This window comes from Vicia villosa, unplaced genomic scaffold (genome assembly GCF_029867415.1).
Source record: "Vicia villosa cultivar HV-30 ecotype Madison, WI unplaced genomic scaffold, Vvil1.0 ctg.000920F_1_1, whole genome shotgun sequence".
Lineage (NCBI taxonomy): Eukaryota > Viridiplantae > Streptophyta > Magnoliopsida > Fabales > Fabaceae > Vicia > Vicia villosa.
Genome location: NW_026705414.1, coordinates 605,413 through 616,258, shown reverse-complemented (window position 1 = coordinate 616,258; position 10,846 = coordinate 605,413). Strand labels below are relative to the sequence as shown.

The 10,846-nt window shown below is 33.0% G+C and overlaps 2 protein-coding genes across 3 annotated transcripts; one reads left to right on the top strand and one right to left on the bottom strand.

Moving 5' to 3' along the window:
* Positions 1 to 2,478: 2,478 nt before the first annotated feature.
* Positions 2,479 to 4,762, top strand: LOC131632228 (transcription factor bHLH63-like). Of its 2 annotated transcripts, XM_058903009.1 has the most exons (7): positions 2,484 to 2,953; positions 3,043 to 3,258; positions 3,353 to 3,487; positions 3,628 to 3,699; positions 3,905 to 4,117; positions 4,207 to 4,309; positions 4,589 to 4,762. In XM_058903009.1, exons 1-7 carry the CDS (start codon positions 2,696 to 2,698, stop codon positions 4,624 to 4,626), a joined length of 1,035 nt encoding a protein of 344 aa, XP_058758992.1. In that variant the 5' UTR covers positions 2,484 to 2,695; the 3' UTR covers positions 4,627 to 4,762. The 2 variants fall into 2 exon arrangements, with proteins under 2 accessions (XP_058758991.1, XP_058758992.1); XM_058903008.1 differs by lacking the exon at positions 4,589 to 4,762 and having other exon boundaries at positions 2,479 to 2,953; positions 4,207 to 4,582.
* A 3,024-nt stretch (positions 4,763 to 7,786) lies between these two features.
* LOC131632234 (probable pinoresinol-lariciresinol reductase 3) lies at positions 7,787 to 10,320 on the bottom strand. The gene is made up of 5 exons (XM_058903017.1): positions 10,080 to 10,320; positions 9,860 to 9,994; positions 9,501 to 9,744; positions 9,214 to 9,417; positions 7,787 to 8,147 (listed from the first exon to the last, which is right to left on the bottom strand). The coding sequence occupies exons 1-5, from the start codon at positions 10,257 to 10,259 to the stop codon at positions 7,981 to 7,983; spliced, it is 930 nt and encodes a 309-aa protein (XP_058759000.1). The 5' UTR covers positions 10,260 to 10,320; the 3' UTR covers positions 7,787 to 7,980.
* Positions 10,321 to 10,846: the final 526 nt, after the last annotated feature.

Here is a 10,846-nt window from a genome sequence, read left to right as displayed (position 1 = left end):
CATATTTTTCATTAAGGTCTTTAAGGAAGCGAATAACCTAGCATCCTTTGTGATAATATTTGATCTTGGAAAAAAATCATAAGAACATTTTATAGGAAAGGAGCAAACAAGAATAAGACGAATATTTTTTAGTTCTTGCCACAATTTTTTAGAGTAGTCTAATAATGATTAACAAATTGATTAACATGGTGAATGGCATAAATTTCTACTTGCAAATCCGAAATGCTAAAGATATCACCTTGATAATAAAATTTCTTCAATTCTTGCCAGATTTCTTAAGTGGTATCCATTCACACCATATTTTGGACAATTTCAGTATCAATCAAATTAGTCATTGTTGTGAAATTGAATGTTTCTACCACAATAAACTATCACTGAAAGCTCACAATAATATTACTTTCATTGATAGTAAATATGTGTGAGACATAGAACAATGACAATCAATATAATTAGACTCAAGCAACAAAATAACATATAATCAATGTAGTATACTCTAAGAGTGTGTTTGGATGAGGTAATTGAATTTTTTTTTTAATTTTAAGCAATGATTCAATTAAAATTCATTAATTTTTAAATTCTTTTGTTTAGATAGACTATTAAAATTATTCATTGATAAATTTTTGGGGTCATTATTTTAAATTTTAAAATTTTTAGGCCAAATTTAACATTTGAAAAATAAGGACCAAATTGAAAATTTTAAAAATTCAAATGGATCAATTTGTAAATTGGAAAATTATTAAGGATCAATTTGCAATTTTTGAAAAATTTCAAGGGTTAATTTGTAAAATTTGAAAAACATGGAGACCAACTTTCAAAATTTAAAATAATAATAATATCCAATTCGACATTCATATTATATGGAGTATAAAAGAAATTTTGAATTCTTTGATTTTAGGTGTAATTTCAAAATCATAAAATTTAACTTGAACAAAATACTTCATAGATTTACATAATTTTAACAATTATTCTTATTTTTAATTCGAACAATGAATTTAGTCCACATTATTTTAAATTCTCTCAAAATATTATATTTCCTAATTAAAATGTCTAATACGAGCACACTCTAATTAAAGGAGAGAACAAATCTCTGATCCACTATACTTTCAGAAATTGTTACAAGAGATTACAAAAGAGTTAGAGGAAAATAATCACCTACGTTTTCAAGAACAAACCATATTTTCTACCTAAGTTTTTCTCAAACTCTCAAATTCTCTTATATATAACATAAAATGTCAAGTGTTTAGAAGTGTTTCTCAATCTCCTTATCTCACAAGGTTTTCCAAATATCAAAAACTCGAAAGAATTTTTATCATTGTCTATCTAATTAGTATTATCATGTCTTAATTCTATCTTTAAATCTTATATACACATATTTATAACTGCTAAAATCCAACAGATCTATAACATTCTCAAAAAAAAGACTCTAACAAACAGATTCGCGAATCAAATTGACATGACACGATATCCACGAATTGAACTACCCAAACAGGACCCGCAACCCAAGGACTGCGCCTACCGGACTCAATCGCCACAGCCTAGACCTAAATGGCATTGTCAGTCGTCAAACTGTCGTCACAGTTCTGACTCTACCTCTGTCGATTTCACCCAACTTGGTGTCAAACCGCCACTTTACGGTGCCAACGTCCTTTGTAGACTTCCCAATAGCTTTTTTGGCATTCTAATTTATAATAGTTTCGAATCATGTTTTCCTTCTATTCATCACTTAAGTTCATGACATATTTCTACAGTCATCCAAACCATTATTATTGTGTTGTATTTTCCCCCAAATAGTTTATAAGTAATCGAGAATTAGGATTATGAAGAGAAGAGAAACCTTAATTTATTACTACCTTTGGTCTCATTTATAAGAAAATATTCTCTTTTTAGATACATTGAATAAATAATATATCTGGATAATATGTTGTCTAGATACATTATTAATATTTTTTTATAAATAGGACCAGAGGGAGTATTAAAAACAGGTGTGACGATTATGATATCAAAGTTGTCATTAAGATGCTTGTAAAAAAATCGAGCACGGATATCCATGTGACTTGAAAAAACCCTATACAATTTTTTATCTATATATACAAGTTGAAAACTTTGTAATTTAATAAAGACTTATATTTAAAAATCTCAATTAAATGAAGGTAATCATTGTACCTATGTATCCCAAAAATAAAATAAAATAGTTTACTTCAAAAGAGTGTGATTTTGCTCACCAAAAAAAAAGTGTGATTTTAGTGCTATGGAACACACCCACGTGGCAGTCATATCAGTAGGACCCAAAGCCCACGGCCTCGGTTATGGATATATCGGTTGGCTCTCTGTCCCACACTCACTAATACCTCCTCCCACTCCTTCTCACATTCCGCCATTATTATTATTTTTTTCTAAACTCTTTTTAATTTCATCAAACCTTTTTAATTAAAAAATAATATCCTATTATTATCATTATTTTCCATTAATTAATTATTATATATATGTTCTTCAATCAACACCCTCTTCTCTCACATCACCCACTATTTTCTTCCCTCCCTCCCTCGCCGTTTCTACAAATAGTGCGAGCGAGCGTAGCGTAGCGCACGTTACCAACATTACCCACCACTGCGCAATTTAGCAGTAACAGAAAACAGTACACACCAAGAACAGTAAAGTAGCTATTCCTATTAACAATAACAAAGACAACAGCAACATGTTACACTGTCTCAACACTTCGGGTAATCTAACAGGAGGAGAAACAACCATTTCCGACATGACACTGTTACAAACACAAAAACCAACAATCAACTTTCACCAATTCTCTTCTTCTTCTTCTCCTCCACAGTTTATGATGGTTGCTTGCGATTCCGCTCTTGGCGAAGTCGTTGCTAATAATGGATTCGGAAAAGATAGCATTAAGAAAAGAAAAGCTGAAATTATCAATAATAATAATAATAATAGTAATTCTAAGGTGAGATTGATTTTGAAGAGTTTTTGTTTGTTAAGGTACTTGTTTGTTTGGTTGGTTGGTTGGTTTTAAGCTTTGTTGGTTTTGTTTAGGTTGTTGTTAATCATGACAAGAGGATGAAAGTGAGTACAGAAGAAGAGGAATCAAAAACCAGTGAGCAAGTTACAAAGACACACAAGACTACAAAGTCCAACAATGGAACAAAAAGAGAAAACTCTGGTGATACTAATTCTAAGGAAAAGCTTGATTACATTCATGTTCGAGCGCGTCGTGGTCAAGCCACTGATAGTCATAGCTTAGCAGAAAGAGTAAGTACTATTTAATTTAACTATTCTATTATGTTTTGTTCAGTATGTTTTTTTGGTGTGTTTCAATGCCGATGTTGTGTTCGGTTTTTTGCAGGTTAGAAGAGAAAAGATAAGTGAGAGGATGAAGTATTTACAAGATTTAGTGCCGGGATGTAACAAAATTGCTGGAAAAGCTGGAATGCTTGATGAAATTATTAACTATGTTCAATCTCTTCAGAGACAAGTTGAGGTTAGAGTTTTAGTCCTGCTCAATTTCTTAATATTGGAATGCATGACAGTGTTTGATTAAGTTTTAGTTTATTAGCTTTCGATTTTAGGATCAAACAATTGAAATCAAACTAACTCATAGTACTTTATCGCCAAATGCAGTTCTTGTCGATGAAATTAGCAGCTGTAAATCCAAGACTTGACTTCAACATTGATGAATTGTTTGCCAAAGAGGTAAGTGTTCTCGATATGCAACATCATAATATTTTGTGTTATCTATGTAACAACGGATTAAGGTTGTATCAGTCACTTTTGACTGCGGTTATATGTAATATCACTAAAAGTTATTGTGATTGCGACCGCAATTTAAAACCTTGATTTTATACATTTTTTTTATCTTTCATACTAACATGCTCTTTATGTAATTTGAATTTTACAGATTTTTCCTCAAAATTTTCCAACCATAGGGATGCAATCAGACATGACTAACCCTACATATCTTCAATTCAATTCAGCGCAACAAATACTTTCGAGTTGTGGTGGACTAACAAACAATATGGGGATGATCCCTCCGGAAATCGGGCTTCGGAGGAACATAAATATCCCCACATCTACATCTTTACCCGAAATCTTTGACTCATCATGTTTCACCGTATGTTTCCCTTCTGTGTATCTAAAACATTGTTCATGTTCGTTAATGATTATTATTCTTTAATGAATCTTAATTTATGTATACTGCAGCATATTTTACCCTCTTCAACTTGGGAAGGTGATTTTCAAAACCTTCACAGTGTGGATTTTGATCAAGGAAGATCAATGTCCTTTCCTTCTCAGCCATTCACAGGTATCTACCAATTTATGACATGTCAAATCACTTTTTTTCTTAGGCAGCTATCATAGAAGTAGAAATTAGATTCAAGACAAATTGAATTTTCATTCATGATAGAGACCTGAGAGCCCCACAGATAAGGATAAGTCCTTTTTCATCAAAATGAAGATTCTTTACTCACTTTTCTTTTTATCCACCAATTTTTTTAAACAACGGTCGCGGTAATAATACGTTGCGAACCTTGATTGCGACCGATGCGAGAGCAATTCTAAATGATTTGTTGTATGACTTCAGGTATGGTTGAAGCTAGCAATTTGAAGATGGAGATGTAAACAAGATGTTCTGTTATTATTTGTTGGATGAGCTCATTCAAGATGCTTCATTTCAACATTCTTCTTCTTCTTTTGAAGTACATAACATATTTTTGTTGTATACTGTTCTCTATTAATAAATAAGATCATTTTACTACTTGGTTCACTCACTTTATTTTTCTACATTCAAGTTACAAACAGCCACTTGAAAATGAAAAGGTTACAATGCATTTACTGTTTCTTACATTTGATAAAAATATGAGAGGAATATTCATTTAGGACTAAATGTGTTAATCTCAATTCTCATAAAATTGAACCTGCATTACACATGAATCAAACTATATTGTAATGAATCATCATCATAAGCAAGAAGAGAAACTTGACAGCAAGTTGATAAAAAAAGAAATTATTGTAATATTTGTGCCTTTTAACAACCAAACGTTTGTAACCATGGTCAATAACATAGGCACAAATATTATTAAATCAAAATTTAAAAAGATTAGTTTGATGTCTTAAACGACCGGTTTAAAACTCCAAAAATAAAAATAAGCAAAACGCTATTAATTCAAAAACATAAAGGAAAGATGCATTTAACCTATAATTTATAAAAGCAAACTGTTATAATTCATCTAAGTTAAAACGAGTGTCACTCTATATCACACAGTTATTTAATGTAATTATAGTTAGAAGAGTCATTTAATTTCAAGTGTATTTAATCGGTTAAGATAGTTTTGGATAGTTATTTAATCGGTTAAGATAGTTTTGGATAGTTCGAGGTTGGCATAGATATAAATACATTCTAACCGACTCTTGTAAATAGATTATTTAATTTTCTTTCCTTTTAAAATTAGAAATGGATGTATTCTAACCGACTCTTGTAAACAGATTATTTAATTTTGTTTCCTTTTAAAATTAGAAATGGATGTAATCGGTTGATGCAGAATCTTGAATATGTGGTGTTAACTTTCGATATGACGGCATGCATATGAGGTGGACCTGCAAAGTTAGCGCTCTAACGTGCAAGTCAGTTTAAGATTCAAGAAGAGTGTAGGAGAAGTGGAGATCATAAAGTGTACCTTGCATTTTGTGTGAGATGACTTTATACCTTGTGTCATGTGGAGTGGATTTGAGTTTGCTTGGGCCATAGCCATTTTAGACCTTTGGCCAAAGCAGAACAGTTTTCCCCAAGGCTTGGCAGGCGCTGAAGGAACCGAGAAAGTCTTTAGCAGTCGTGGCCAACCTCCAAGAATGTCGTCTGATTTGAACTAAGAAAGAAACGTTTGGAGCTAGTTGAAAAAGTAATGGGAAACAGACACATTAAATGCATTTCCATCATTGAAACGTTTTGCTGCTTCCTTCTAACCATGGGCTAACATGACTAGTTAACGCGTGGTGTTGTTTATAGTGCACTCGAGTGCGCTCGAGTTTGATTGCATTTTCAAGGAGAAATGTAATTGTTGATTTTGCAACTCCATTCCACTATTGATCTGGATCGTTCAATCATTTTTGCCTATATATAGGAGTCTTTTAGAGCGAAGGAAACTTTTCGCAATCCTAAGAATCAATTTTCATTCCTAGGTGTTTCTTTTTGGCAAGTGTCTTCTACTCTTCTCAATTACTTTGCTTCATCAGCTTTGCCTTTCTCCAAGTACCATTCTCAACTCAAGCTCACCTTCAACATTTTTTGTTTTCTAGTCAAGATAAGCGGTAGCCATATTCGCCATTTTGATTCTGAAAGTAGTGTTTCTTCCGCTGTGGGAACAGGGGTATCTCCTGGTTCACATTCCCTTTTCCTTACTCACGATTACATGGCCACGAAGTTGTGTCCTTGACTGATGATTCTGATTCAAAAAGGGTATCTAGGAACTCCCTCGATGAGAAAGCTTCTTTGTTGGATTCTCTCGAGGCTCTGCTATTAGATGGTGGTGGTCAGAAAGATTACTCTGAGGTCTCCATGTTCCCTCCTGTTCTGACTGATGCATAAATACAAGTTGCTAAGCGGGTGAGAGAATGCATTAATGATTTCGTCCAAGTTTATCAAAAAATCAGTAATTGTGAACCTAGCGATGTTGAAATTAAGGCCTATTTGGAGTGTCAGGGTAGGTCAAATGTACTTTTTTAGATCAATCTGCCAAGTATTTTAAAATTGACGAACTGTCCCAAAAGAGTGTGACGTTGGTGGAGTCGGCTAACCCTGCTTTCAAGTTCACCAATATTAGTTGTGAAATTTTTTCTGATGAAACTGCTTCTAGGATTTGTCTAAGCCCAAACATAACTTACTCTTTGCAACAACTTAGTCGTTATTTGTCTATGTCCCTTTAATCTATTTTTAAGCTGCCATTCATATTATTTGGTGTCTCAAGTTGTCAATTCTCAAGGATTGTTTTTTCCAACTATCAATTCTTTGCAATTAACTAAATTTTACAAATTATGATTCAACTTATTGTGTTGACCCATGAAATTCTATCACGGGATATTGTATTTTTCTTGGTCCTGCCATTATTTCATGGAAATCTAAGAAGTAGGAAATTGTGTCATCTTCCTCTTTTGAAGCTGAATACAAAATTTTGGATAAGAAAGATAGAAAGTATAGGAAATTTTTATCAATAAAGATACATATTTTTTATACTTTCTATCTTCTTCACCGTGTGTGAGATACTAAGACTATAGATTATATAATATTTAAAAAAAGTTGAATATTATTTTTCACTTAATATTTTTTTAATTAGAGATAGATAGGGATACATTTTAACTTCCTCAATCATATTTAATAGAGAAATAATAATGTAACACGTAAGTTTAACATTTAAATATGGAGTGTGCTCTTGGCTCTATTGAAGAAGTTATAGAGAGAGTTGAATCTGTAATTTCCTTCTTAGTACAACTCCAATATCTCTTTTTCCATAATCACCAAACTAATGAATTTGAATATGCTGCACTCATTTTTTCATGCAATCACACACTGTTAAGGAATTTGAACCTTAGTTTTATGGATCATACATTGTTTTGTTTTAATGAAGGACTTGAGGCTGAAGGAATTCCCCATACCTATGTGGTAGCAAACTTTCTTACTCAACATTTCATACCAAAACAATCACAGCTTATGGACATAACTTCTCCATTACATTCAGTTATTAATATTATCCTTGGGGTGGAAATATCAAATGTAAAATAACACAAATTGTCTTTAAGATTACTAGTTTACGTACCACAAGTTTATTGCTCAATTTTGTATCAACCACTCCTTGCCAAAGAACTAGCATTGTTAATTTGTTCAAAAACACATTTAGACATTCTTAAGCTGCGTTCACAAGTACAAATATTAACATGAACATAGGAAAAATGGAATTTCCAAACATCCGAAACAAACAAAGTCTACATAAGTGTGTCTAAAAATTCACTGATTGTGGTATATCTCAGCTGTGGATATAGTTCGGTACCATTCACACCAAAGGAAGAGTCAATATCAAAGTATGTGTGATCTCCCTTTATGAAAGCAGAATATATAAAAAGCATCTCGAAGTTTGCAGGGAAAGTTGTTTCTGCAAAGCCATAAAAATTGCAAACAGTATGTGAATTAGTTGTTTTGAATAGATGTATTTATGAAGATACTTCATATCCATATGTGTGAGAAGTGATTCTTCTTTTCTCCTGAAGTCTTGACAAAATAAGAAACTGCAACATATGTTTCGAATAATTTATAGGTTTGATTTCAATTAATATTTAGATAATGGAGACTTTTAAATCAAAATAAATCTTGAACATTTCGATCTCTCTCCTAAAGCATCTCGTCCCTACAGACCTCATGCTTGAGGGACTGCTTACTCTGGTCTCTCTTAAAGTATCTCGCTCCTACAAGACTCATATTTGAGGGGACGGTATACATTACGGTCTCTCCCCTAAATCATCTCGTTCCTACAGTCCTCGTGCTTGAGGAACTGTGTATATTCCGATATTTCACCTAAAAGAATCTGGACCGTACTCAAACCCAGACGCGACAGAACCCGCCCTCTGCCTCACTCTGATCAATTCACAGGAAAAGACTAGGCCATATCACTTTTAATGGGTCAGGTCGAGAAAGCCGACTCAGGACCAAATACAACTCATCCTGATGATTATCCATCATATCTATAGGCATGATGTTTTAAGCCATTTAATAACCTTAAAGGCCGATTTCAGACAAGGGAATAAGGGACTTTAACTCGACATGTACCATAACGAGTAACGACAACTAAATTAGCATAAAAGACTCAAGGCAGGCAGAGAAGGCTCTATAAAAACCAAAAATCACTGAGTATAGAACACGGATGTTTCTCATACAACTAACACTGAGATAAATATTGCGATTCTAACTGACTTAGCACCGGTAGAGTTATCAAATAATGTATTCAGCGTGTACAGGTCTATTGGGTGTGAAAAGCCCTTATGTATAAGCTCATAGATTGTAAAATAAAGCTTAAACATAATAACTTAAAAGCTAAATGAGAGAGGTTTTTGAAAATATTGAAATACAATAATTATTCCTAGTGAAGTGATCCATGTGTTGTTAGTTGTATGTAGTGCTATTATTATAATTGAAACCAAAAAAGAGTAGTATTATTATAATACCTTTGATTTTCTCAAGCAGATCTTCTTCTGAGACATGCAACCTCTCAAGCTTCTTCCCAATTTTAGTTTCCCACAACTCAACCAGCTCATTCAAAGAACAAACATTTCCAGAAGGTCTCAAATACAAAACTTTATTCAACGTGCGGGGATCCTCAACCGCGTTGATAGTAAAGTCAGCAACATCACTTTCCTGCATAAACACGCCTGCAATTGAAAACAATTCATGAATAACCAAACACTTCAAAAAACAACAATGATCTTCAATTCTTGACGAAGTAAGTAAAGACCTTCTGTATCGCCATCGCCGAATATGGTGACTTTGTCCCTAGGAGGAGCTTCTAAGCCAGGTTGAACGAGAGAAGGAAGCAAAACTTTCATAAAGAAATTGCATGATATGAAAGTATAAGGAATGCCTTCCGACTCCACAAGTTTCCTAATCTCAATTTTGGGTGCATAGAAGTTATAGCCATCTTCGAGTTCGCATACTTTAGCCTTGGTAGGATCCGAGCCGAATTCAGACGGAACGAACCTCTGCAGCCGCCAACGCCAACCAATAATAAACAAATATTGCACACATTTTTGTAAGACTAAGAATTTGAAGGGTTCATGCACAATTTGAACAATGTGTACTATGGTAATGGTTTACCTTGATTGAACCAAGTTGCTTAATAACCCTAATGAGAAGCTTTTGCTGCAGAGTCTGTTTAGCTGAAACAGCGCAAATTACAACATCTACTAGCTTCACAGCTTCAACGAGGCTAGTTTCATCTTGGAGAGAACCCTGTGCATAAAATATCAACCAGAAGAATGAGATAAGACTAAAAAAAAGTACTATCACAAAAGAGAGAAGAAGAAAAAAAACATACTTTGAGAAGGGTGACTCCGGCATGGGAAAGGCATTGAAGTTTATGGGATTTGGTTGGGTCGGAAAAAGAAGAATCTCTAACAAGAGCAAATGTTGGGTGACAAAATTTGAGGCTTGATTCTGCTAAATGGTAACCGAGACTTCCCGTAGCACCAATTATCAGAATTTTGCTCTTTTCCATATGATTCAATGTTGATAAACAACCTAGCTATGTACTTATGAAACATTAATGTCAATGTCAATCTCATGTAATGATGTAAATGACTTATTATCACTCGCCTAGGTTCACCAAACAAATACCCATGATTTTGTTGGGTTTATTCCATTAAATTTGGATTTATCAAATGAATACAAAATTAATTGAAAAAATAAGAATTGTTCCCTCCTATATTTCCATGTATAAGAAAAAATTTACTAATATATCTAAAATATATTAATTATTCAAAATAAAAGAGATGATGCACCTACGGTATAAAATAATTTTATAATATCAACACTATTAAAATTATTTTAATAATAAATACCAATATTATTTTGTGAATTTAATTTATATATACGGATCAATACTATATGCTTCTATTTTAAATTAAAAAATTAACAAAGGGATTCTGAGGCATTTTCATGGGATTCTGAGGCATTTTCATCAACTTATGATGGGATGATGCGTGACTAATAGTTGTAGGTTATAGGTCTTAGGAGGAATTAACATGTCACCTCCAAATTATACATGTTATCTCTCAAATTTATGAAAAGATTAAATTGTCCAAT